The sequence below is a fragment of the Thunnus albacares genome, chromosome 1 (genome assembly GCF_914725855.1).
Source record: "Thunnus albacares chromosome 1, fThuAlb1.1, whole genome shotgun sequence".
Classification (NCBI taxonomy): domain Eukaryota; kingdom Metazoa; phylum Chordata; class Actinopteri; order Scombriformes; family Scombridae; genus Thunnus; species Thunnus albacares.
The window spans coordinates 40728799-40754549 of NC_058106.1; the positions used below are offsets into that span (position 1 = coordinate 40728799).

A 25751-nucleotide genomic window follows, 5' to 3' on the forward strand; every position below is an offset into this window, starting at 1 on the left:
TTCAAACTTTCCTTTTTGATAAAGCTTATAGTTAGGGCCGACCAGGCTCGCCTTGGATCAGCCCTTAGTTATGCTGCTATAGGCCTAGACTACTGGGGGACTTCCCATGATGCACTGAGCTCCTCTCTCCTCCTCCTCCTCTCCATCTGTATGCATTCATGTAACATCAATGCATGTCACTAACTTTGCTTCTTCCCCGGAGTTTTTTGTGCTTTCTCATCTCACAGAAAAACCTGACTCCCGGGCCGAACCTTCGCGGTCCTTTACAGTCCTGATGGCATCCTTCCCTGGCTGTTGCTGCTTGTGCTTGTTGTTGTTTGTTGTTGTTATTGTTTTTCTTCTGTCCCCCCTCCCCCTTTCCCTCTCTCTTTCTCTCTCTCAACCCAACCGGTCAAAGCAGATGGCCGCCCACCAAGAGCCGGGGTCTGCTTGAGGTTTCTACCCGTTAAAGGGGAGTTTTTCCTTACCGCTGTCGCCAAGTGCTTGCTCATGGGGGAATTGTTGGGTCTCTGTAAATTAAAGAGTACGGTCTTGACCTGCTCTATGTGAAAAGTGCCTTGAGATGACTTCTGTTGTGATATGGCACTATATAAATAAAAATTGATTGATTGATTGATTGATTGATTGATACTCCTGTCAGGCAGCATCTGCACTGCAGGTTATTAGACTTGTTTCAAGGTAACTGCTCTTCATTTGTCTTAGTAAGGTACTCAGTCTATTTTCAGCTCCAGCTGACAAGAAACAAGTCTGAAAAGTGGATTCAAAGTGTTTAAGACGCCACAACTCATAAACTCATAAACTGAGGCGACTTTACAGACAAATAATCTGGTTTCAAGCATCTTTAACTTGAATTTCTGACAGTTCATTTCTAATATGAAGACAAACAGGCTTAAATCTGATTTTAAAACTAGTTTTAAGGTTAGATCATGTTTGATAGCGGCTACATTTTTATGCTCGTTTCAAGAAAACTTCTGAAGTCATTTTTGGCAGATTTTCTTGCTTGAAATGATCAAATTTCACTAGTTCACGGAATATTTAGTAGCGTTTCCAGTAGGGGAGTTTTTGCAGTGTAGATTCTAACGCTAAGAGGCGACTTTACCAGTAATGACCCAGTAACACCCACAGTATACTGGAAACATCAGCAACTAACAGCAAACAATTCACAATTAGTCAACAATGATCTGAATATAGAATCATTCATTTACAGCAATAATACAGAACATTATGATGACATTTGGCTCTTACAACAGTCTTCAGTCCATGAAGGCAGCAGACAGTTTACAGAAAGGTCAAAGGTCAGGAGGTTTCTCTGCACTGTGGGAAAAGAGGACGTTGAGGTGAATGGAGCCGAAGAGTCACAGAGTTCAGACAGACGGATTTAGAGAAGCAGTTACAGACAAACGTTCACTTCTTTATCATCTTTTTATTGGTTTTACTCAGGCAGAGGAAGTTCAGGAGGACAACATCAATAAATAAATAACAAGTGTGTAATGGAGGAGGAATACAAGAACCCGGACAACTAGACCACCGGACTCATCCACCGACACCGAGGACCTGAACACCACCGACATACAGGTCAGTGTGCTCCAATCTATCAATAAACAACTGGATGGTGCTTCCACCAGGAGATTAACCTCACTGTCCTGAGCTCCACACCTTTCACACAACTTTCTATTAAGATGTTGCTTTAACTCATGGGTGTAGATTTGGGTGAGGAAGGTGTTGCTGGATTGTCCCAACCAATATTTTTACTGATGTACACATTGTACACATTGTTGACTAACAGCAGCAGCAGCAGCATTAGTGGAGTCAGTGAGGTGGAGAATCTGAAGCAGTTAGTGTTTATAGTTTAAATGTTCCAAACGTCACAGAATCGAAACGACTTTACTGGACAAAACTAAGATCATTTGATATTATATTTAATTTCAGGCGTTAGGTGTTGTTTGCTAATTTGTGATTGTTGCTCAGACATGTTGTTTAATTAAAAGAAGGAATGAAAGAAGGACAGAATCTCAGGTGAGGTTTGAAAACCTACAGCAGCGAGTTACAGAGCAGCACATTACCTACACGTTTCTACACATTTATTGTGACAGTCTATGATATGTTCATTTTAAATGTTAGTTTTGGTCTCAGATTTATAGTGAAGTTGTCAATCAATAAAATAAAATGTAAAGATCAGAGAAAACATCATGATACAGTCCAGTTTCAGGTCAGTCAGTAAATGCATATTGAGTAAAGTAAACATTTAGCAGAGTCAGGCTCTTTATGTGTGTGTGAACATGTTTCTATGAAAGAGAAAAGAGTGATAGAGAGCAAGTACACACACACAATTATTTACACCGTCCAACATCAAATGTCCCTACCAGAGTTAAACCAAACCTATGCCCTCGCTTTAACTACTGTTATAAATGATCATGTGATGTTTCCAACTAGTTTGATGGTGTAAAAGTAGAACTTCTTACCTTTCTGACCATATATCGTTTTAATCATTTACTTTAGATTTGTCTTTACCAGAGTCCGATAAAAGACGCCATCACTGGTCTTTTAGCAGCTCTCTCTTCACGCTGTAAACACTACGCGCTGCTGATTTTACAGGACTTTCAGGTTGTTCCTGAGTCTACAAAGTCTACATCAATCATGACAAAACATCTGTCCTTCACAATAACATAACAAGCTTCAACAACTCCAAATAATGCAGTTAAGGCTCCTTAATTTCCACTTTGCTGCGTTACCACCACCTGCTGGATGTTTATTAAATTCTCTTCTAAGTTCCAACACTTACAAAATACCATCTGATGCATTAAATTCAGCAATTATACACACACATATATACTGTATGTACATATATCTTACAAGTAATTCACACCAAGCAGAGTATTCATAGCACAACTATAAACAGAAGAGTTCATTATTTAAAATTAAATATTTTAGATCAAAGACGAATGGTAGGAAAAGATTTATTCACATAATATATTTTTAATGAGACAAGAAAAAAGATTAACCATCGAGACACCAATAAGACATTAAATAATCATGGTCCAGCTCCTCCTCTCAACCCACACAGATGTTATGAAACCATTTGTGGCAGTTGTTATTGTCCTACAGAAAACATGCTGTAGTTCTTCAAGAACCAATGACGTCACTGGTTCCTGGAAGAACAACAGATTTTGAAGCTGCATCTCAGAGACACAGAACATTAAAAACAATTGTTTTTCACACTACATCCCTAATTCAGATAGATGGAGATATGGTTGAAAATCAGTAAAGTGGTCTTTCAAGACACCTTCAAGCAGGTAGCCCTGTTGTAATGAAGACGCAAATCCCAGCAGCACTGGGCTGATGCACCGAGTCAAACCAAGCCAGCACATGTATATGGAAAAGGCCTACTGGAGTGCAGGCTGAGATGCATGGTGAAGGCTAGCATGCTGGTAGCTAGCATGCTGGTGCTTAGCTGACTGAGGTGCAGGCTGGGATTCATGAGTGTTAATAAAGTCCTCTACCCACCCAGGTAGCAATTTCTTCAACCAAGACTTTGAAGACGCTGCCCGGTGTGCCAATGATAAGACTGCCTCTCTATCCTCACTACTGGAGGCCTATTTCCAGTCATTTCAAAGACACAAAAGGTTATAAGTTATCTCACATAGTTTCTCACTTGAGAAAACAATCGATCCGCTGGGTCCATTATTGTTTGAATTGTTCTGTCATGATGGAGTGAAGGCAGGTGGACCCAAGTGCAAGAGACGGCAGGCAGAGAGGATCTGAAGCACAGATATTTATTGAAACTTAACAACTGTAGCTCAGGAACAGGCAGAATGAACAGACTATTCAACAAAGACTGAACTGAAAACTGGACTTAAATACAGACAGAACTAATGAGGGAACAGGGAACAGGTGACTAGGCAGGAGAACAGGAAGGGAGCCGATTGGCTGGGAGAACAAATGGAACAGGGCAGGGCTGACGAGGCTGATGCAGGACAGGTGTGGAGGGAAAAGCAGGCTGGGGAGGAGTACAGGAGGGACACACAGAGCAAACAGACAACCAAAACCCAGAAAACACAATGAGACCAGACAGGACTGTGACAGGACATAATAATAATATTGATCAGTACTTCAGTGTTGGTTATCCTGAAAATTAACTGTGTAATTGTTAATCAAATACAAATTTTTGTCATACCTTTCAGATCTTAGCAGGACAAAAGATGGCAACACCTCCAGAGGTTGTCTTGGAGTGTTTGGAGGATTTGGGATCTGAAGACTTTGAAAAATTCAAGTGGTACCTGTATCAGCGGGGGGTCCTTGAAGGCTTCAAAGCAATCCCAAAGAGTCGACTGGAGAAAGCAAACAGAACTGAAACAGTGGATCAGATGTTCGAGAACTACTGTATTAACACTATTGAAGTGACCAGAATGGTTTTGGGGAAGATCAGTCAGAAGGATCTATTGGAACGTTTGTCAAACACCATCTCAGATCCTTCAGGTAAGTCATGGAAAGATTAAAAATGTGATGTTACAAAGATATATAGAAGTGCTCAGTCAACAGTCGGTGGACTTGTTTTAGATTCTTCAAGGTGTTTCTCCTCTCATCCAAAAGTCTTCTTTAGTTCTGATTGACTGGTGGGAAGTCACAGGTGTTTAACCTCTGCAGGGCTGTTTACACCTTAAAGCTGTGTTCAGACACAATGCAAAGCTAATTTTCACCTTGTGTTACTAGCACAAGTTTTACTGTTGGATCATTTGTGTTTATTTGACCCAACAGCCAAAATACCAACTGTACATTAGCTGTTAGCCGCTAGCAAGACACCAACCGTGTCTTTGGGAGTGTGCCTCTTTGTGTTTGTGTTTAGTTCAGCCTCTGACTGAACTCAGAACTCAGCAGGAACTCTGGTTCTTTCTATTATTTCCCTCCAGTTTCTCTCCTTTTTCTCTCTCCTCTCTGTACGTTCATGAAGTACATTCATAAAGCCCAGCGATACGCGCCGCATGATAAATACACTTTGAGTTCTTTCTGAACTCACCATTATTAAGCCACATGTGGGTCATTATTCCATCTGCCTGTCAGTCCTTAGAGTCCAATGAGTCCAGGTGTGAATGGTTCTTAAGGCTTCAGTGTGCTCCAGCTGAAGCACTTGTTGGATAGTCAGAGCTCCTCTAGAGGGCAAAGTCCAACAATTTGTGTTGGATTGCTCCAAAACCAACAATCACATCCACTTTACACCCTGATTGGTCAACTGTGTGGAGTTGTGACAGTAGGCAGAGTATACTGTACACTGAAACTAACTTCCCTGCAATGTTTGTCTAAACTCATGTCCTGAATTATTCATTCCTGCATTAAACCAGCTGTTGCATTCCTTCCTCTGAGAGAACCTGAACTTGTATTAAATATCATTTAGGTTCAGCAGCTCATCCTCAAAGTGAGGGGAGAACAGTGGAAACACAAGCAGAACCAGTAACAATGGATACACGTTGAGTTCCTGTAGTGGAAACAGCATATGTTACCTCTGAATACTCACATGAAAAGTGACAGAAGTAGCTGTGCAATGAATTTTAAAAAGAAAGCCTGAGAGAGAAGTTTCTCTCCTCCACAAACCTGAGCAATCACTGTGTAAAGTCGGAGTGAATGTTGGATCATTAGGTTCAGAACAATCCAACAAAAGCTCCAATGTTGGAAACGTGCGGGGTGACTGTTCAACAATTCAACAAGTAGTTCTGATTAAACAGACCCTCTGCTTGTTGAATATTATTAAATGCTCTTTCTATAATACTGTGAAATGCCAGATGAGGACATGAAACTCCAATGACCTGAACAGATACCAAACATATAGGAAAATACTTTTATGATTAATATTTTCTATCACATCTTCTCATTTCTGTCAATTGTTGTTTCTTCAGAGATTCTTATTGTGTGCCAGTGCAAACTGAAGTCTAGCCTGAAGAAGAGGTTCCAGTGTGTGTTTGAGGGGATTGCTAAAGCAGGAAACCAAACCCTTCTGAATCAGATCTACACAGAGCTCTACATCACAGAGGGAGGGACTGCAGAGGTCAGTGATGAACATGAGGTCAGACAGATTGAAACAGCATCCAGGAAACCAGACAGGCCAGAAACAACAATCAGACAAGAAGAAATCTTTAAACCCTCACCTGGAAGAGATGAACCAATCAGAACAGTGATGACAAAGGGAGTGGCTGGCATTGGGAAAACAGTCTTAACACAGAAGTTCACTCTGGACTGGGCTGAAGACAAAGCCAACCAGTACATACACTTCACATTTCCATTCACTTTCAGAGAGCTGAATGTGCTGAAAGAGAAAAAGTACAGCTTGGTGGAACTTGTTCATCACTTCTTTACTGAAACCAAAGAAGCAGGAATCTGCAGGTTTGAAGAGTTCCAGGTTGTGTTCATCTTTGACGGTCTGGATGAGTGTCGACTTCCTCTGGACTTCCATAACAATAAGATCCTGACTGATGTTACAGAGTCCACCTCAGTGGATGTGCTGCTGACAAACCTCATAAGGGGGAAACTGCTTCCCTCTGCTTGCCTCTGGATAACCACACGACCTGCAGCAGCCAATCAGATCCCTCCTGAGTGTGTCGGCATGTTGACAGAGGTCAGAGGGTTCACTGATCCACAGAAAGAGGAGTACTTCAGGAAGAGATTCAGAGATGAGAAGCAGGCCAGAACAATCATCTCCCACATCAAGACATCAAGAAGCCTCCACATCATGTGCCACATCCCAGTCTTCTGCTGGATCACTGCTACAGTTCTGGAGCATGTGTTGAAAAACAGAGAGGGAGGAGAGCTGCCCAAGACCATGACTGAGATGTACCTCCGCCTTGTAGTGCTTCAGTCCAAACTGAAGAATGTCAAGTATGATGGAGGAGCAGAAAAAGATCCACACTGGAAACCAGAGAGCAGGAAGATGATTGAGTCTCTGGGGAAACTGGCTTTTGAGCAGCTGCAGAAAGGCAACCTGATCTTCTATGAATCAGACCTGACAGAGTGTGGCATCGATATCAGAGAAGCCTCAGTGTGCTCAGGAGTGTTCACACAGGTCTTTAAAGAGGAAGACTGTGGGATGTTTGAAGAAACAGTGTTCTGCTTCATCCATCTGAGCGTTCAGGAGTTTCTGGCTGCTCTTCATGTCCATCTGACATTCATGAACTCTGGAGTCAATCTGCTGGCAGAAGAAAAAAAAACACCCTGGTGGTCTAAAATAAGAAAAGATAAATCAACACGTTTCTACCAGAGTGCTGTGGACGTGGCCTTACAGAGTCCAAATGGACACCTGGACTTGTTCCTCCGCTTCCTCCTGGGTCTGTCACTGCAGACCAATCAGACTCTCCTAAGAGGTCTGCTGACACAGACAGGAAGTAGCTCACAGACCAATCAGGAAACAGTCAAGTACATCAAGAAGAAGATCAGTAAGAATCTGTCTGCAGAGAAAAGCATCAGTCTGTTCCACTGTCTGAATGAACTGAAGGATCATTCTCTATTGGAGGAGATCCAACAGTCCCTGAGGTCAGGAAGTCTCTCCACAGATAAACTGTCTCCTGCTCAGTGGTCAGCTCTGGTCTTCATCTTACTGTCATCAGAAAAAGATCTGGACGTGTTTGACCTGAAGAAATACTCTGCTTCAGAGGAGGCTCTTCTGAGGCTGCTGCCAGTGATCAAAGCCTCCAACAAAGCTCTGTAAGTACACAGATAGTTGGATTTATTTATCATGATATAAATGTGGGTTAGGGTTAACACTAACAGGACAGAAAAATAAAGAATTTCTAACTTTTTTTCTTTTTATTGTCTCTCCAGGCTGACTGACTGTAACCTCTCAGAGAGAAGCTGTGCAGCTCTGTCCTCAGTTCTCAGCTGCCAGTCCTCTAGTCTGAGAGAGCTTGATATCAGTAACAACAACCTGCAGGATTCAGGAATGAAACAGTTGTCTGCTGGACTGGAGAGTCCACACTGTACACTGGAAAATCTCAGGTCAGATCAAGTCACAGTTTGTCTTTGAGATATTTTTCTAAACTATAAGGTTCAGCCTCTCTAATGTCAGGTTTTCCACCAGAATTTTATTTTTCACAGGAAAGAAAATGTTTGAATTTTCTACTTTATCTTTCTTTGATTCAGCTTCATATACTTTACAGCACACATATATGAACTCTGGCTGAGATAGAGAAACTGATCTTTGCTTTGATGTCATGTGATTTACATTATTACATGTCTGTTTATCACAGATTTTGTCATATTTAACTGTCAGGTCTCCAAGATGTTTAGAATAGAACAGCAAAGATTTTAACCAGAGCTGAGAAAAGAATTTATATCCAGCATCAGCAAGAGTCCAGAATCAGCATTTTAACAAAGATCATTTATCTTTTTGTTCATTACTGTCTCTCCAGGCTGAGTGGCTGTAACCTCTCAGAGATAAGCTGTGCAGCTCTGTCCTCAGTTCTCAGCTCCCAGTCCTGTAGTCTGAGAGAGCTTGACATCAGTAACAACAACCTGCAGGATTCAGGACTGAAGCAGCTGTCTGCTGGACTGGAGAGTGTACACTGTACACTGGAAAATCTCAGGTCAGATCAAGTCACAGTTTGTCTTTGAGATATTTTTCTAAACTATAAGGTTCAGCCTCTCTAATGTCAGGATTTCTGATAGGCAGAAGTTTTCCACCAGGATTTTATTTTTCACAGGAAAGAAAATGTTTGAATTTTCTACTTTATCTTTCTTTGATTCAGCTTCATATACTTTACAGCACACATATATGAACTCTGGCTGAGATAGAGAAACTGATCTTTGCTTTGATGTCATGCGATTTACATTATTACATGTCTGTTTATCACAGATTTTGTCATATTTAACTGTCAGGTCTCCAAGATGTTTGGAATAGAACAGCAAAGATTTTAACCAGAGCTGAGAAAAGAATTTATATCAAGCATCAGCAAGAGTCCAGAATCAGCATTTTAACAAAGATCATTTATCTTTTTGTTCATTACTGTCTCTCCAGGCTGAGTGGCTGTAACCTCTCAGAGATAAGCTGTGCAGCTCTGTCCTCAGTTCTCAGCTCCCAGTCCTGTAGTCTGAGAGAGCTTGAGCTCAGTAACAACAACCTGCAGGATGCAGGGGTGAAGCTGCTGTCTGCTGGACTGGAGAGTCCACACTGTACACTGGAAACTCTCAGGTCAGCATTCATCAATCTGTTCATCTGATGAACATTTAAAATCTGAATGATATTAGAGGATAAACATTAAACCTGTGCAGGATTGTCTCTGCTGATATGATTTGTCAAACCAGTTTTTATGACATTTCAGCAGTAGAGAATTACTTTTCATGCAGATTATATTGTTTTCTTTTATTTATGTTGTTGATTTTTTTTAATACCACAGATGATTTTACAGGTTTTTGGTAACACTTCATTTTACAGCTCTGAAAACTTCATGGTAATTAGGTGATAATTACCAAGTAACTTATTTAAAATTTCTTTGAAATCAGCCTACAAATTATCCCAACATTTACCTTGAATTTCATGGTAATTTCATGGTAAGTATGTGAGTTGTTGCAGCTTAATTTCCAACTAGTTTCTGTCTAACTTCTGCAGGTCAGTAAAATGAAGTAAATTTTTAAACCATTTACATTCTGACCAATTTATTTATAATTTTAGCAGATCAGTCCAATTTTGTACTAAATTTCCTAAATGTCTTTTTTTTTAAATTGTAGGCACCATAAATTACTAATTACAGAGAAATAAACTTCATAATCAGGAATCAAGTTACTAATTGCCCATTTTAAAAGTCTCATTCCTTGCCTGATTATTGAGGCCTGATAATAATGTCTTCACACCACTCAACAAGTTAAATGTCACTTTTTATATTTTGAGACAATACATCAACAAATAAATTAAAGAAGAAGTAACTTTTTCAATGTTTCTGACACAAAAACACAGCATTTGTGTTGTATTACTTTTTTACACCTTAAATAACACTCTGATGTCTTTAAAAAGGCATCAATTTACCGATGTTCCCTAAACTACTCACATGCAGTACATACTGGCCATAACCTAATGTTGCAACAGTGGATAAATTGTTTTGAGTATCACAATGAAATGACTTGTTTCACTATCAGAATTTGAGTGTGTTTGTGCTCATGAGATTATACACATTAGCTAACATTAGCTTAAATTAGCTAGATCTAGTAAGTCATATTTATGCTACTAGCTCAATGCACTGGCTGCATAATTCAGTCATCTTGAGATGGCCTTGTTTTTGTCAAAGGTTCCCCAGAAATCCCGGATTAAAGAAAGTTTGGGCTAGGGCTGTGTGATATGACGATCTATATCATGTGATGATGTAATCTCTTCATATTATGCTCTATTTCGTTGTGATTCAAATCACATTCATCTTTTGTACGGATTACATTGATAAATTACACTTCTTGGCTTTTTACTCACAAAGCTTTTATTGCACTTACAGTAATGTAACAAGTTTAGTTGTCATCAACTCTCCACCGCTGTCTGTCTCTCCTCTGCTGCGCTGCACACACACACACAACGGACCAACTATTTATTCACTGAATTAAAATATGTTACATCGGGATAGCTATCATTATCAGAATATGAAATTACGTATATTGGGATATGAGATTTTGGTTACATCGTCCAGCCTTTGCTTGGCCATAGCTGTCAGATGGAAGGATTTTGAGCCAAATGGCACTACAGTTCTCTTTAGCTGTCATTTCAAGGCAGATGATTTTGACAGAACTGGACAAATTGTGTGTGTGAAGGAATATGTGATTCAGTTTTTGCATCCTTTCCAGACCATTTGAACAATGTTAGTGAACTTTCAAGTCATAAGACTATATTGTTCTTTGTAGTAAACAGTGTTAATATATAGTGGAAACTGATTGGAATTAAAACTAAACCTGATACTGAAAGTAAACCACTGTAAAAGTCACTGCTAAATGATTTAAAAAATATGATTTCAGTGGACTGTCTCTTGATGCAGACTATCAGTAGACGCTACAACTTGCAGATGTTCCCTAAACGCCTTGCGCGCAGGTTAGTGGTAAATGCTATAATTTAACAATGTTCGCTAAACGCCTCACACTAAGGCTATCGGTAGATGCCACAATTTACTGATGTTCCCTAAACGCCTCACAGGCAGGCTAGCGGTAGCTGCTAGCGGTAGCTGCTAGCGGTAGCTGCTAGCGGTAGCTGCTAGCGGTAGCTGCTAGCGGTAGCTGCTGCGCACAGAGAAGTTTCTAGTCTCTCTTCAGTTACTGCAGCGCAGCTCCTCAGATGGGTGTTTGACTAAAATGAATTAGTTTGGAAAGAGTAAAATAAGGCGTTTTAATATCAGATTTAAATAAGTCGAAACCGAGTGGAGGTGGCGTGTTGCCAATGAGAGAAAACTGCTAAGCTGCAGAGCGGCTGTGGAAAAAGAATCTTCGGGACTCCGGCGGGCGTTTCCCTCCAAATTAATGGATTATCCTGGTGAGTTAGTCACCCGAGGTTAGCTGGTTAGCATTAAGGTTTTGTTCCAAAATCATTGAATGGTGTGTTAGTTTACCTTGAAAGGTATGGTGAAGCAAAAAGCCAGTCAGGATATAATGTTTGTGTGATGTGATGAGAATACAGCTGATGCAGCTTTTTAGCCGCTAACCACTGTAGGCTTAATTGCAGCCTGGAAGCTAGGCTAAGTGCTACATGCTAAGCTGCTGTTGTAGCGCTGGGAAAGCACGTAAGGCAGTTTGTGCTTATTTGAAATGGACTTAAAAGCTAATGTGTATGTACTATAACATGTAAAAGGCCTGATATGTGCATTAATTTGAAATGTACATGTACAAAAAAAGGAAAAGAGACAATTTAGTTGAGAAATGTTTATGGTAACACTTTCTATGAAGCCCATGTCTATAATGCATTATAAACATACTTATAATGTGTTATAATCTGCTTCTAGCACTGTATAATTATAGTTATAAACACTCATAAATATTCATAATGCTTTATAACAATAATCATAACACATTATAAAGCATTTTATAATGACTTATAAGGTCAAGAATCATAATACTTCATAACTGCTGGTCACTCACTGACATGTTTTACAAGGATCATAGTGTATTATAATTCTCATAGTTGTAATACATTATAATCATTTTATAATGCATCAGTAATCACTGTTATAATGCATTAAAATGTGGTTATAAGTGACTCTAACTGGTCATTGGGTGCTTTAAGTGAAGTAATGTAATTCCTGAGGAATAGACAGATATAATACATTACAAGCTGCTTATAAGTCACTATAAGTGCTCATTGTTTGCTTCAAGAAAAGTGAAAAAATATCATTAAAATCTTTATAAGAACACAAAACGTTAAAATGAATTAATTAGTTTAACGAGTCATAACAGACAATGAACAACTGAATGATGAACATTTACATTTCACTAATGTTTCCCCAAAAAACTCACTAAACACTCAAATTATAGATAAAACCTGAAACTATTTCTATTTATATTTTACTTTAATGTAAACGTTTGATCAACAAAAGTGACTCATTAAAAAACTTGGTGAGTGATAAGTGATTATAATGCTTTATAAAATGATTGATATGATTCTTGACCTTATAAATCTTAATAAAATGCTTTATAATGTGTTCTGATTATTGTTATAAAACATTATGAATATTTATTTAGCTGAGAGAGAGAGAGATAACTCTCCATTCATTCTCTGTGGACTCTGATTGTGTCAATAAAACAGTGAGAGTTGCATCAACCAGATGATGTTGTTGCAGATTGTCACACTCACGAGCCAATGGGATTGTTTCCAGCGTGCGTGTGCGTGAAACAGACCAGCGTGGAATATGTAAACACAGCATCGCTCAACTTTAGCTCATAGTTCTGAGTTTAGATCAAACATCCACACGATGGAATAACAACAATAAGATTCATATTATTGTTGTTGAAGGTTCAATCAGTGAAAACCAGTTAACATAAATGATGGACAGATAGATAACGGTTTGCTACAGATGGTAGCTAGCCAGCTAAGCTAATGTTAGCCTAGCGCTCAACAAATTGACGTTTAGCTGCCAGTTGAAAGTCACGTAAATGTAAAACAGGTTACCCCAGTCTCCCCACAACAGACTTCAGTCTGACTGGTTTCATATCAAATAATGTGCAGACCTGGTCTACATGATGGACTGATGTGTGTTCACTGTGGTTCTACCTGCTGGGACCAGTCTGTGGAGGACTGGGGAGACTGGGATGATCAAACTGTCTCCTTGACTACTGGTGACTTCAGGTTGTGCACCAGTCCGGGCGTTAAAATCACCACAGATTATTATATTTGCTGCCCCTGGTAATGACATATCTGTGACTCAAGGCAGGGAAACATGTCATCAGAGAAGTAAGGGGACTCACAGCACATAGATATATATCCTTCTGTGTAGGGAGAAGATCTCTTTTTATTTTCTGATGTTGAGAATTAGTAGTGAATTGTGTAAATGTGACTTGTAGCATATAATGAGTCGTCCTGAGTCTCTGCTGGACTAACAGTAGATCATTTGTGGGAAGGGGCAATAATCTCTCTGTAGCTGGGAGGGCAGTGTGTGGGTACATCACCTCTACACCATGTTTCTGATAGGATTATGATGTCATTATTATTGATAGGTTTTACTCTTCAGACCAAAGACTGAGGAGTAACGACCTTGGATATTCCAACAGCTTATTTTAAAGGAACTCATTGAAATTCTCAACAGAAGATGAAATAAAATAAAACAAACACAGAAACAACTTTTACACAGGTGACCTCGAAGAACCTATTAGAGTGAAATATATTCATATTCATTATATAATATATTCATATTTATTATCAAATTAGGATTTGTTTAGTTTGAAAGATGTTTTTATAATAAATATATGAAGAAATGAAAAATTGAGATTCAAGCACACTATGTTAATATAAGAACTAGAGCTGCTCGATTATGGCAAAAATCATACTCACGATTATTTTGGTCAATATTGAGATCATGATTATTTAACACGATTACTTTTTGACTCATTTTTGCCGATGCAGATATGTGCACATATTTTATTCCAGCTGGCTGAGGAGACTATTACACCTGCAATCATAGATTGTATTAATGATCAATAAAGACAAATTATGAAGGAAGAACTCAGGAAGACTGGAGTTCAGGAGCTCAGCATTAAAACTTTAATGAACCTGCCAAGTGGGTGCAGCAGCACCTTTATTTGAGTTTATTAGACAGACAGGATTAATGTGTAGGATTTAATCTTTGGTCCACAGTCTGAAGCAGAAGGTGGCGGTAATGCACCTAATACGCTGGTTGCCAACCGCTGTTATAAACCACAAAGAAGAAGAAAAAGGTTTTTTTCAAACAGAGTGGTACATCCTGTCAGCCGAGGGGTTTCCTATCTGTGCAGCCGAACACCGCAGCTCCTCTATGGACTATTACATCCTGACGGCCCCGGTGTTTCCTCCGCAGGCTCCACTTCACTGGATCCAAACGGAGAGCCGGGGCTAGCTGGGAGGCTAGCGGAGCGTTAGCCGCAGCATGACCGGAGGAAAGCACAGTCAGTTAGCCTCCGCTAGCCTCCCAGCTAACGTTAGCCCCGGCTCTCCATTTGGATCCAACCAGAGCACCAAGCCCCGGTTTGCTATTCAGTTTAAAGTGGGAAGAAGCAGCAGGTCTGTCGGGCAGCTGAGTGAAATGCAGCCTGCGAAGGCAGAACAGGTTAGCCCCGGTTTCACTACAGACAGATTCACTCGCTACAGTGGGCGAGGAAATAAAGCCAATGAATCAATAAGACAAACATTAGCATCAGTCGGTTAGCATCAGTTGTTAGTATCAATTGTTAGCATAAGTGGGTTAGCATCAGTGTGTTAGCATCAATAGGTCAGCATCAGTTGTTTGCATCAATTTTTAGCATCAGTGGGTTAGCATCAGTTGTTAGCATCAGTGGATTAGCATCAATTTTTGGCATCAGTTGATTAACATCAGTATGTTAGCATTAGTGTGTTAGCATTAATGGGTCAGCATCAGTGGGTTAGCATCAGTTGTTTGCATCAATTTTTAGCATCAGTGGGTTAACATCAGTATGTTAGCATCAATTGTTAGCATTAGTGTGTTAGCATCAGTGGATTAGCATCAATTTTAGCATCAGTTGTTAGCATCAATAGGTAGCATCAGTGGATCAGCATCAATTTTTAGCATCAGTGGGTTAACATCACTTGTTAGCATCAGTGTGTTAGCATTAATGGGTCAGCATCAGTGGGTTAACATCAGTATGTTAGCATCAATTTTAGCATCAGTGTGTTAGCATCAGTGGATTAGCATCAATTTTTAGCATCAGTGGGTTGACATCAGTATGTTAGCATTAGTGTGTTAGCATTAATGGGTCAGCATCAGTGGGTTAGCATCACTTGTTAGCATCAATTGTTAGCATCAGTGTGTTAGCATTAATGGGTCAGCATCAGTGGGTTAGCATCAATTGTTAGCATCAGTAGGTTAGCATCAATTGTTAGCATCAGTGGGTTAGCCTAACCTGAAGACTCTAAACAGAGAACAGGAATATTTGTGCTGCTGAGTCTCCTGAGTTTTGTTCAGCACAACCTGAGAAACACTGAGTTTTGTGTGATGAACTTTATTGTTTAGTGGATTAATGCACTTTAATCCACTTTTGGACGCGGCTCTGCTCTCTTGGCTGTGTGCAGTGAACTGATGTCCCTCTTACATTACTTCTGTAACAGTCAGATTACATTAATTCTAGGGTGAGTTTTTCTCTTTATCCTCCTGCTAACATCGACTGTAAATCCACATTTTAAAGCTGAAAACATTTTCTTCCTGGGGGGTCATGACCCCAGACCCCCTTAGGGGGTTCACATCTAAAAACATGCTGCTGAATCATCCCTCAGCTGCTGACTTTTCCCATCTGGCTGGATGCTCAACTTTCTGGAGCTCCCTGATTCAGTTCATCTCTTAGTTAGTTAGTTAGTGTGGAGACAGTTTGTTTTTGTATCTGACTGCACACAGCAGGACTCTCAGACTGTCTGACGTGTGTTGTTTTGTGTGTTTGCAGCCTGTCAGGATGTCTGATCACAGAGGAAGGCTGTGCTTCTCTGGCCTCAGCTCTGAGCTCCAACCCCTCCCATCTGAGAGAGCTGGAGATGAGCTACAATCATCCGGGAGCCTCAGGAGAGAAGCTGCTGTCTGCTGGACTGAAGGATCCACGCTGGAGACTGGAGACTCTCAGGTACACTCAAAAAAATATTTAGGCCTAATATGTAAGACTTATGTATTTCAATTGCATATAAAATTTCCATCCATTGGAATTGCATAGTTTTGACATATACAAACTAATAAACTTAACATGAAGCATTTTTATAATTAAAACATGAATTAAACAAGCAGGAATGAGAGGTTATGTATTCTTATTAATAAATCCAATGTGTGTAAAAGAAATAATAACCAGGTTTATGCAATATCCCCAATTAACTTAAAATGCATCAAATTAATGCACTTTAAATGAATAAACCCAATGTATTTTAAATGTATCATTTTGAAAACTATGAACAGTGTTTCTGCTATAACAGTAAATGCCAAAAATAACGCCAAATATCCATTCATTCGGAAATCAATAGCGTTTGGGAGCCTCTGAGCAGTGCTGTTTCGAAACGCGAGTCAACGTCTGTGCCGTTGCCATGGAAACTGCAGGTTGCGTAGCTCCTTTTAAAGAAAAGGGCAGTACGTGAGCGAGTGTTTAAGCGAGAGAGCGATCGCCAGAAAAGTGATGGTGAATGTGAGCAGAGCAGAGTAAAAGTTGAACAGTAAGGTCGTATTCAGACCCAATCAGGTGTTGCGGCGTTCTGCCGCAGGGTGGCGTGGAGGTGTGGGCGTGTCTATTTGTCCTCCGTAACATAACTGCTATGAAACAATCAGAAAATAACGTTTTATTGATCTGATTCACCGGCACTCTCTCTACCAGCGCTCCCTCTCTGTCTTCATTCACTCTCTAGCTCGCTCGACCACTGCTGCTGTCTCTCTCTCTCTCTCTCTCGTCTTTTTTACAGTACAGACTAAAGTGTGTCAGTCAGTTAGTAAATGCTGCAGCATGGGGGTTAGCTCCAGAGTTAGCAACAATAGGTTAGCCTAACCGGACGACGCTAAACAGATGAATAGAAGCAATGGGGAACGGAGGAATATATGGCTGCTAACCCCCCCCCCCACCTTAAACAATAACTAAAATACATTAAAAACAAAACATAAAACAGTCAGATTACCTTCACATTTGATTAATTTAATATCTATTTGGAGCATGTGGCCAGTTTGGGTGTTGCAGAAAGTCAAAGGCAGCAAAACGTTGCCATACAACAACATCACACTACACCATTTCCATTCAACAACATAACACACTGACATACAGCACACACCCACAAAAAGAGCAACCAAAACATGTGAACAACAAATATAGTAAAAATCTATTTAAAAAAACAAAACAAAACGGAAAAACAAAAGAAAATACCGTTCTTACATGCACGAGGTTAAAGAAAGTGCTCCCTTTTCAAATATTTACTTATTTTGGCACAGTTGACCATTTAGACAAATGCCTATAAAGACAGGCAAACAGTTAAAGGCTAATTTAAGGTAACCCTGAACTATGATTAGTCATTTCAGAAGCGTAACAATTCCTAGAATCTGATTGAAATTGAAATTAGAATGAAAAACATTGTGAAGGCTCAGGTGAGGCCAGTCGGCCTTAAACACTTTGCTGCTTGTTGCATGACCAAGAATAGAAACGATTCCACTTCCTGAGTTTGATATGTAAACCAATCTCACACATTTGAACTCATTGACTTAAACCATATTCAAACCATGTTCATACGTTTTAATTGATCACATTTCATTATTTTTAGAATTACAATATTTCTGCAGATTTTATGAGATTTAAATAAATCCATTTTCAAATTGTGGTGATTGAATGAAAATGACAGAAATCCAAATGCTTAATAATAAATGATGGCATGAATGATGTTTTTGAGTGTATGGAGAGACAATGTCTGATAGAGGAGGAAGAGCTGGAAACATTTTCTCTGTCAGAGCTGATCACACATCTCAACTCAATCTTTGACTTTTTGTTATTTCTAACTGAAGTTTCCTGTAAATGTTGAAAGTTCAACCTGATTAGATTCAATCAGGGTTTCAGAAGGATTGGGATACTGGATTCAGATTGGATCAAAGTCTATCAAAGCCCAACCCCACATTTGAACAGAATAATCAAACAGTAGACTAGAGCGATGTAACGTCCATGTTTGCATGCTGAAAGAGAACGTGCTGCTCTGACCCCCCTTCTCCTTTCAGGCTGCAGCCTGCTGGAGTCCGATTCTTGACACCAGGTCCTTGGAGACGTAAGTGTGTTTTTCATTTCATTCATGAAAACAAAGCAAACTTCAAACGGTGACATCACTCATTCACATCCTACTGAGGATGAAGATGATGTCATCATCAATCAGGTGATCGATCAATAACTGCAGCTGTATTGTGTCTCGTTCTCTCCATCAGATTTCTGTCAACTCATACTGGATCCAAACACAGTAAACAGATACCTCAAACTGTCTGACAACAACAGGAAGGTGACACGTGTGTGGGAGGATCAGTCATATCCTGATCATCCAGACAGATTTGATGTCTGGTCTCAGCTGCTGTGTAGAAATGATCTGACTGGTCGCTGTTACTGGGAGGTCGAGTGGAGAGGACTGGTTTATATATCAGTGAGTTACAGAAGAATCAGAAAGAAAGGAAACAGTAATGACTGTTGGTTTGGAAGGAATGATCAGTCCTGGAGTCTGATCTGCTCTGATGGTGGTTACTCTGTCTGTCACAATAACATAGAAACATCCATCTCCTCTTCCTCCTCCTCCTCCTCCTCCTCTGTCTCTAACAGAGTAGGAGTGTATGTGGACTGTCCTGCTGGCACTCTGTCCTTCTACAGAGTCTCCTCTGACACACTGATCCACCTCCACACCTTCAACACCACATTCACTCAGTCTCTGTGCGCTGGGTTTATGGTCTGGTCTGGTTCAGTGTCTCTGTGTTCTCTGTAGGAGGAAGAGTCTCCTCCTGTTAGAGAAACTTTCTCATGTTATTTAGTACCAACCTGATCTCTCACTGCTTGTAAATGCAGTTTCTAAACCAACATGGTTTCCACATGACTGACAGTTTGTTTGACATTTAAAAAGCTGTAAAAAAGAAGCTGATGTTCTCAGAGCAGATAGCTCAGTCTGTTAGAGGACTGTTTGGAGGTTCGGAGGTCGTGGCTTTGATCCTTATGAGTCTCAGTGAAACTCAGAAGCTCTCAGAGAGAAAACCACCAGCGGCTGAAAGTTTACTGAAACGTCAAGTTGTGACCAAGGTTTTTAAAAATGTTGGAAGAGTTTTGCCGACTAACTATAACACACATAATGACAGTAAGTATCCGCTGGCCTATAGAGGCTCTTTGTTGTTTTTACTCTTATTTGTTGTTCAATTAGTTGTTTTTTTAATCATATAGTCAATTCAGAAAGCGACATGTTTTTATGTGTCTCTACTGGATGTGCATGTAGAGCTGTAAATAAACATTATGATTCAGAGATTCATCAATTCATGGTTTTGTCTATAAAATGTCAGGAAATTGTGTAAATTGTGTAAAATGCTGGTTGTAATTTCACAGAGTCAAAGGCGACATCTTTAAATGTCTCATTTTGTCTGAACTAAAGTCCAGAACAGTCAAATATTCTGTTTATTATCATGTAAGACAAAGAAAAGCATTCAATCTTCACACCTGAGAAGCTAAAAGCAGAAAATGTTTGCTTCAAAATGACTCAAATGATGATTAAGTGTTAATTTAGTGTTGATGGATAATCAATGAATGGACTAATTGTTGCAGCTCTGGCTGTATGTGAACAGAATATTAGAGGACAAACAGCTGACAGTTTAGCGCCTTACTAAATATCCACAATAAAAAGCTCATTTACAGGATCATCAATCTGTTTACAATCTGTTTGAAATGTTTCTTATTTCTTGTTTTTGTGTTGTACCAAGTAAAGTTGATCATTTGTATGTTTATGTTACTCAGGCAGAAATAAATGGAACTGCAGTATCACCTGTTATGTCCAATAAAAAAGGATCATAAATAATAATAGAAGCTTTCATTTGATCTTTATTGTCAGATTCAGAAAAATGGCACTCTAATAATAAGCTGAACATTATTAATAGTTCTATTGTTTATTCACACACAGTTTAGCGCAGGGTCAGTTTCTCATTTCTACAACCTTCACACAACTCAACTTTGAATGAAAAGTCACATTTTGATATAAATCATCAACATTAATAGTTATATTTGGAAAATGTGCTTTGGACAAAAAGCAAGTGTTTTCTTCTCCAGGAAGAAAACAGTGAAACACGTGTGTCGCTTAACTTTCTGCACACAAAGTGAATACAGACGTCCGTTTGTCTTCTTCTGCTGTGACCATCAGCGGGTCAGAGGTCAGAGGTCAGATCAGGTATGTGACGAGGAGCTGAGAGAGGAAACCAAGAAGAAAGTCAAAAGCTCACAGCTCAACATCCAAACACAGACTGCACACAGAGCTGCAAGCATGGAGGAGAAACCATCACATCTACAGATCCAGGTACAGTTCTCCACTTTACTTTATCACAGAAAAACTCTCATTTTTCTCTTTTTCACTTCATTTGAAAGATGAAGAAAACATCTGGACTCCTGCTGTCAAACTTCATCCAAACTAACAGCTGTTTTCTATTTCCATCATGCTGAACATGCAGGTTTGGAAAAACTAAATCTTTCTCCAAATGTCACCAAACAAGACTTTTACAGTCTGTTAAGAAACTCTTATTATCAGAAATAAACATGTGTCTGATTTTACAGTCCTGAACATTTTCACATGTTGGAAAATCAAACTTTATTTGTGTCGCAGCTTTACAATCCACATTTATGTTGAAATCTGAACCGTATATTTGCTTCTTTATTTCAGGGATTTTTGTATATTTGCTGCTTTTATGTTGTTCTTTTAATATCTGGATGTCTCTGCTTCTGATTGGACATTTATCTCCAATCAAAAAGACAAATCACATCTGTTTCTGCTCTTATAATAATAATAATGATAATAATAATAATAATAATGTCTTTAAATGGTAAATGTATAACTGTTTCATGGCAGTCTTCTACATTTTGCAGAACATATTTTTACTGTGTGAGTATTTGAAACATTGGAAATGATCTGAAGACGTAATTTGGACTGTTTTTTTTTTTTCATTGATTTATTTCTATTGTTACTGTTATCAAAATGATAATTACACGGAACACAGTGATAACGGTAAATGAAAATCAATCAATGACTACAGGAGTAAATATTGACATGTTTACCATAAGATGGTGTTTGTTTACCGGCGGTCATGAAGCCTCTATACCTGTCCGCGGAGGGCCGAACCCACGAGAGGAGCCACGAGCCAAAGGACCCTATTGGCTCTCTCTGCCTCGCTGTCTGGCTGCAGGTTTCTGCTCAGATTCTCCCTCTTGCAGGACGGACCATGACAACAAGGAACAAACCGTTTCTGATTCATGGATCCATTAGTTTTATTGATCATACAAGTGTCGAGTCTATCAAATGTTAGAAAGTCATGAAAAAGGCCGTCAGTCGTTCTCAGAGTCGACAGTTATGTTTATTTAGTCTGAGTAAAGTCCAGAAGAGATTCAACCGACACCAGAGGTGGAAGAAGTACTCAGATCCTTTACTTCACTACACAATACTGCATGTACAAATACTCCATTACAAGTAAAAGTCCTGCATTAAAACCCTCCTACAGTAAAAGTATTCATTCATTAATTACTGCAATACTTTAACTACATCAAGCTCATAATACTTATGTACTTTTACTGCAATACTTTAACTACATCAAGCTCATAATACTTATGTACTTTTACTGCGGTACTTTAACTACATCAAGCTCATAATACTTATGTACTTTTACTGCAATACTTTAACTACATCAAGCTCATAATACTTATGTACTTTTACTGCAATACTTTAACTACATCAAGCTCATAATACTTATGTACTTTTACTGCAATACTTTAACTACATCAAGCTCATAATACTTATGTACTTTTACTGCAGGAGGGTTTTTCATGCAGGACTTTTAATAATGAGACTAAACTCGTTATAATCTTTAAAACATTTTCATTATAATCCAAATCTGTAGATATATTCTGTACATGTTTATCAATATTTGTCGTTCATAATAAATATGAATACAAAGTTTTATCTTCTTTATTATAATTAATAGTTGTAGAGATATTTCAGTCTGGACCGACACTGAATAAACTTTTGTTAAAAAATATATTTTTATTTGTGTTAGAAGGTTTGAATGTCTGTTATGTAACTACGTGACGTCTTTTACTGTTTTCATGTTTTATTTTAGGTTTTTTTGTCTTTTTTCATCTTGTTTTTTTTACTTTTTCTGAAAGTTAAAATGTTTTTTTGAATAAATGAGAATCATTAGTGATGCTGCAGATGATTTTCTATGAAGATTGTATTTAGCATTAAATAGACAGTTGTTACATCAGATATATGATCAACGAGGGAATTTCATTTCAAGATGTTTTTAACTTCAGGATTCTTTACTACAAGACTGAAGCAATGATGTGCAGCGTTCACATGTTGACATTTTGTCCAGCAGATGGCAGCAGCAGCTCTATAAATTAAGGTCCTGCTGTTTTTATGACTTCATAGACTGTAAAAATGACTTCAGCTCCTTATTTAGACTGTCGCCTGTTGTAGCTTTAGGTGATTTGGGTGAAATGAGTATTTAGTCGTCTCTACATATTATTTTTGTCATTCTTGTCTCTGTAGGTCTGTGATAGCGTACTGGGACACCAGGCAACACTTCTCCTTGACAGACCAGCTAGTCAGAGGCAGCTCGCTGCAGGGGCAGGTTTGATCAGTACGACGGGGCGTTTCCTGAAGATGCACTGAGCAACGGCACGAAGGCCGATCCGACGCTCGATGGAAGCGAGCTGAAGACAGCTGAGTCTCATCATCAAAGCCTGTCGTGGTGCTGTGGACCTTTTCATCTCCACACCCATGACCCATGACCACGGTGGAAGCTGAGAGCCGCTTCTCAACTTTGAAGAGGATTCAAACCTTTCTCAGAAACACCCGGGAGAGGCTGAATGCATATTTGGTCGTAGCGTCAGTGGAAAAGAGACTCGGCCGACCGACTTGAGCCAGAAAGTCATTGAGAAGAACAAACTTTATGTTCAAGAAGTGTTCAGGCAACATTACAGTGTTGTGTTGTTTTTAGATTTGTTTACTTTTTCTTTTCTTTTTTTGCTGAGCCATGAAGTGCTGCTTCAGTTTGTCCCCCCATATTTCTATCACCAGCTGCCACTGTACGGAATTCAACACACGAGCCGATCAATAACACTGATGTTCGTACTGTAATGTACAGAACACAAAAATAACTCCACCAGAGATCGGCTGACGGTTTATTGGTCGACAAGTGAGGCTGCTTTCAGTCTTCATGGATCTTTGATTAGCAAACTCCTGATGTGTTTTTAAAGGAAATATCTTTTTAATATGACTGTCAGCTCTTAAATTTATATCTTTGTTGTCTTCATCGTTTTTTTTTCCTGCTGGTTTTGTTAATATCGTTTTATTATATTGTTATCATACGTTTTATTTATTATCTACATTTTTATTGTTGGTCTAACATTGAAATGAAGTTGAAATAATGCAGAAATGTCCTCACTACGACGGTTTAAGGCTAAAATGAAATATAAGCTGATACACACAAAAGAAAAGATATTTAAGATTTGAAAGTGTCTCTGAATATAAAAGATGAAGTCCCAAACTCTAGGTAGTGACACGTTCAGAAAAACATCTATATGTAGTATTATTGATTTGCAAACATGGAGGGTTTAAATGTTGCAAAGAGAAAATGCAGTCAGCTGTTACACTGGCGCCCCCCGGAGGCCATAATGTCCATTACACACCAGTAAACTTTAATGGGTCAGAAATGGTCTTCTGCCATGTTTGCAGCTCAACACAAGTTGCTGACAAAACTCCAAACAAACTCCACATTAGTAGAAAATGTTAAATTAATTAACGAGCTGTTCTACTGAATCATTCAACCAACTGCACTGAAGCTTTAATACGATTCACTGTTTTCATTGTGGAGTAACAGCGTCTGATGTCCTGCTGCCATCTGGTGGCAGAAAACTGAACTGCAGCCTGCAAATATTCAAATAGAATAAAACTTTATTGAGAGTAAATTCTTTTCACATAATGTGAGATTAAAAAAAATCTTATTTTTTCACCTTTTATTGAGAGTTTTGTTATTTATTATGTTAATTCCTGTCAGGTTTAATATATAAATAAAATTTCTTTCATTTAAAGAAACAAGAGAAAGTGAGAAAACAAATTTAACATGTGAGGAAGATGATTTTACATTTTTATTAAAAATGAAAAAGAACAGAAAGAGGCTATGTTCTGTTTATTTATTTTACTTTATAAAAATATTTGTGTTATTTTATTTCTGTTTGTTTTACTCTTTAATCTATTTTTTTACATTTTTATTATCAAAAACTTTTTTTTTACCAAAAAGAGAAGAAGTCAATAAAAACATGTTATTTGTGTTTAATCAGGAGGAGAAAAAATACAATATGTTTATAAAAATAAATAAAATAAAATAAAAGTGGAGAATAATTAAACGTTTACACACAAATAAACATGTTTTTCTCTTTTTGTCGACAGAAAATCTCTAATTTTAATATCTCTAATTTAGATTTATTTCAGTTTTGAAGACTTTTATTAAACAATAAATGTGTAAATATAGTGGAGACAAATAAAAAGATCAAATAGTGATTTAAAAAAGCTTCAGCAGTTTAAAATGTGTCTCAGCTCTCTGCTTGTAGTTCCTGCTCGTGTCCACCAGGTGGCGCCATTTGAGCAGAAACAGCAGCTGACAGATGAAACTCACTCAGTGGACTTTGTTACTATTTGAAGGTTCTTATGTGTTTTATTTCACATCGTTTCATATCAATAAACTAACATCTACAGTTGTTCTAATATAAATAATGTCAGGAACTACAGGACACAAACACACACTGTTGTTTCTTTGCTTTTTATCAACATTTAATAATCGATCAAGCTGTTTGATTATGTGGCTCCCCTTGTTTCGCTCTTGGTTCTCTTTGTTTATCAAACATTTCAATAAAGTTCTGAGAAAAAACAACAGCGAGTGACGTCATCACGTTTCTGACGGGATCGATCACAACGTGTCAGTAAGTTGTGACGGATCAATCGATCGATCGATAGATCGGCTTCAGCGACTCCTGGATGAGTTCTGACCTCAGATCAGATGTGTTTCATGTTCCTGCAGATCAGGAAATGTTGATAATAAATCTATAAAACACACATTAGTGCTAAAATAATGCAGTAAATGTGTCATAATGTCAGTGTGAATATCTTATATATACTTATACTAATCTGTGTTCATTAAACTGACAGCATGCAGTTTATCTTTTCACCAGCAGAGGGCGCCAAAGCTTCATCAATGAAGAGTAATACTCCACCTTTAATGCACATATTAGACACATTCTAACTGTACTGATCAATAATCAATCATTATTCCTGCAGTTATGATAAGTGAGTCACATGTGATAATAATAAAGATAAAGATGTGTCGAGGCTCCTCAAT

At 38.6% G+C, this 25751-nt stretch overlaps 1 protein-coding gene across 1 annotated transcript; it reads left to right on the forward strand.

Moving 5' to 3' along the window:
• Window positions 1–1504: 1504 nt before the first annotated feature.
• On the forward strand, window positions 1505–20176 carry LOC122986881 (NACHT, LRR and PYD domains-containing protein 3-like). The gene is made up of 9 exons (XM_044358360.1): window positions 1505–1575; window positions 4182–4476; window positions 5889–7686; window positions 7804–7977; window positions 8391–8564; window positions 8996–9169; window positions 16081–16254; window positions 18360–18412; window positions 18561–20176. The coding sequence occupies exons 2-9, from the start codon at window positions 4200–4202 to the stop codon at window positions 19100–19102; spliced, it is 3366 nt and encodes a 1121-aa protein (XP_044214295.1). The 5' UTR covers window positions 1505–1575; window positions 4182–4199; the 3' UTR covers window positions 19103–20176.
• The last annotated feature ends 5575 nt before the right edge of the window (window positions 20177–25751 follow it).

Excerpts from the sequence above, each read along its gene's own strand:
- LOC122986881 (XM_044358360.1), top strand. The coding sequence starts at position 4,200 with ATGGCAACACCTCCAGAGGTTGTCTTGGAGTGTTTGGAGGATTTGGGA. Across the intron at positions 4,477-5,888 it reads CACCATCTCAGATCCTTCAG|AGATTCTTATTGTGTGCCAG; the intron begins GTAAGTCATGGA and ends TTGTTTCTTCAG. Across the intron at positions 7,687-7,803 it reads AAAGCCTCCAACAAAGCTCT|GCTGACTGACTGTAACCTCT; the intron begins GTAAGTACACAG and ends TTGTCTCTCCAG.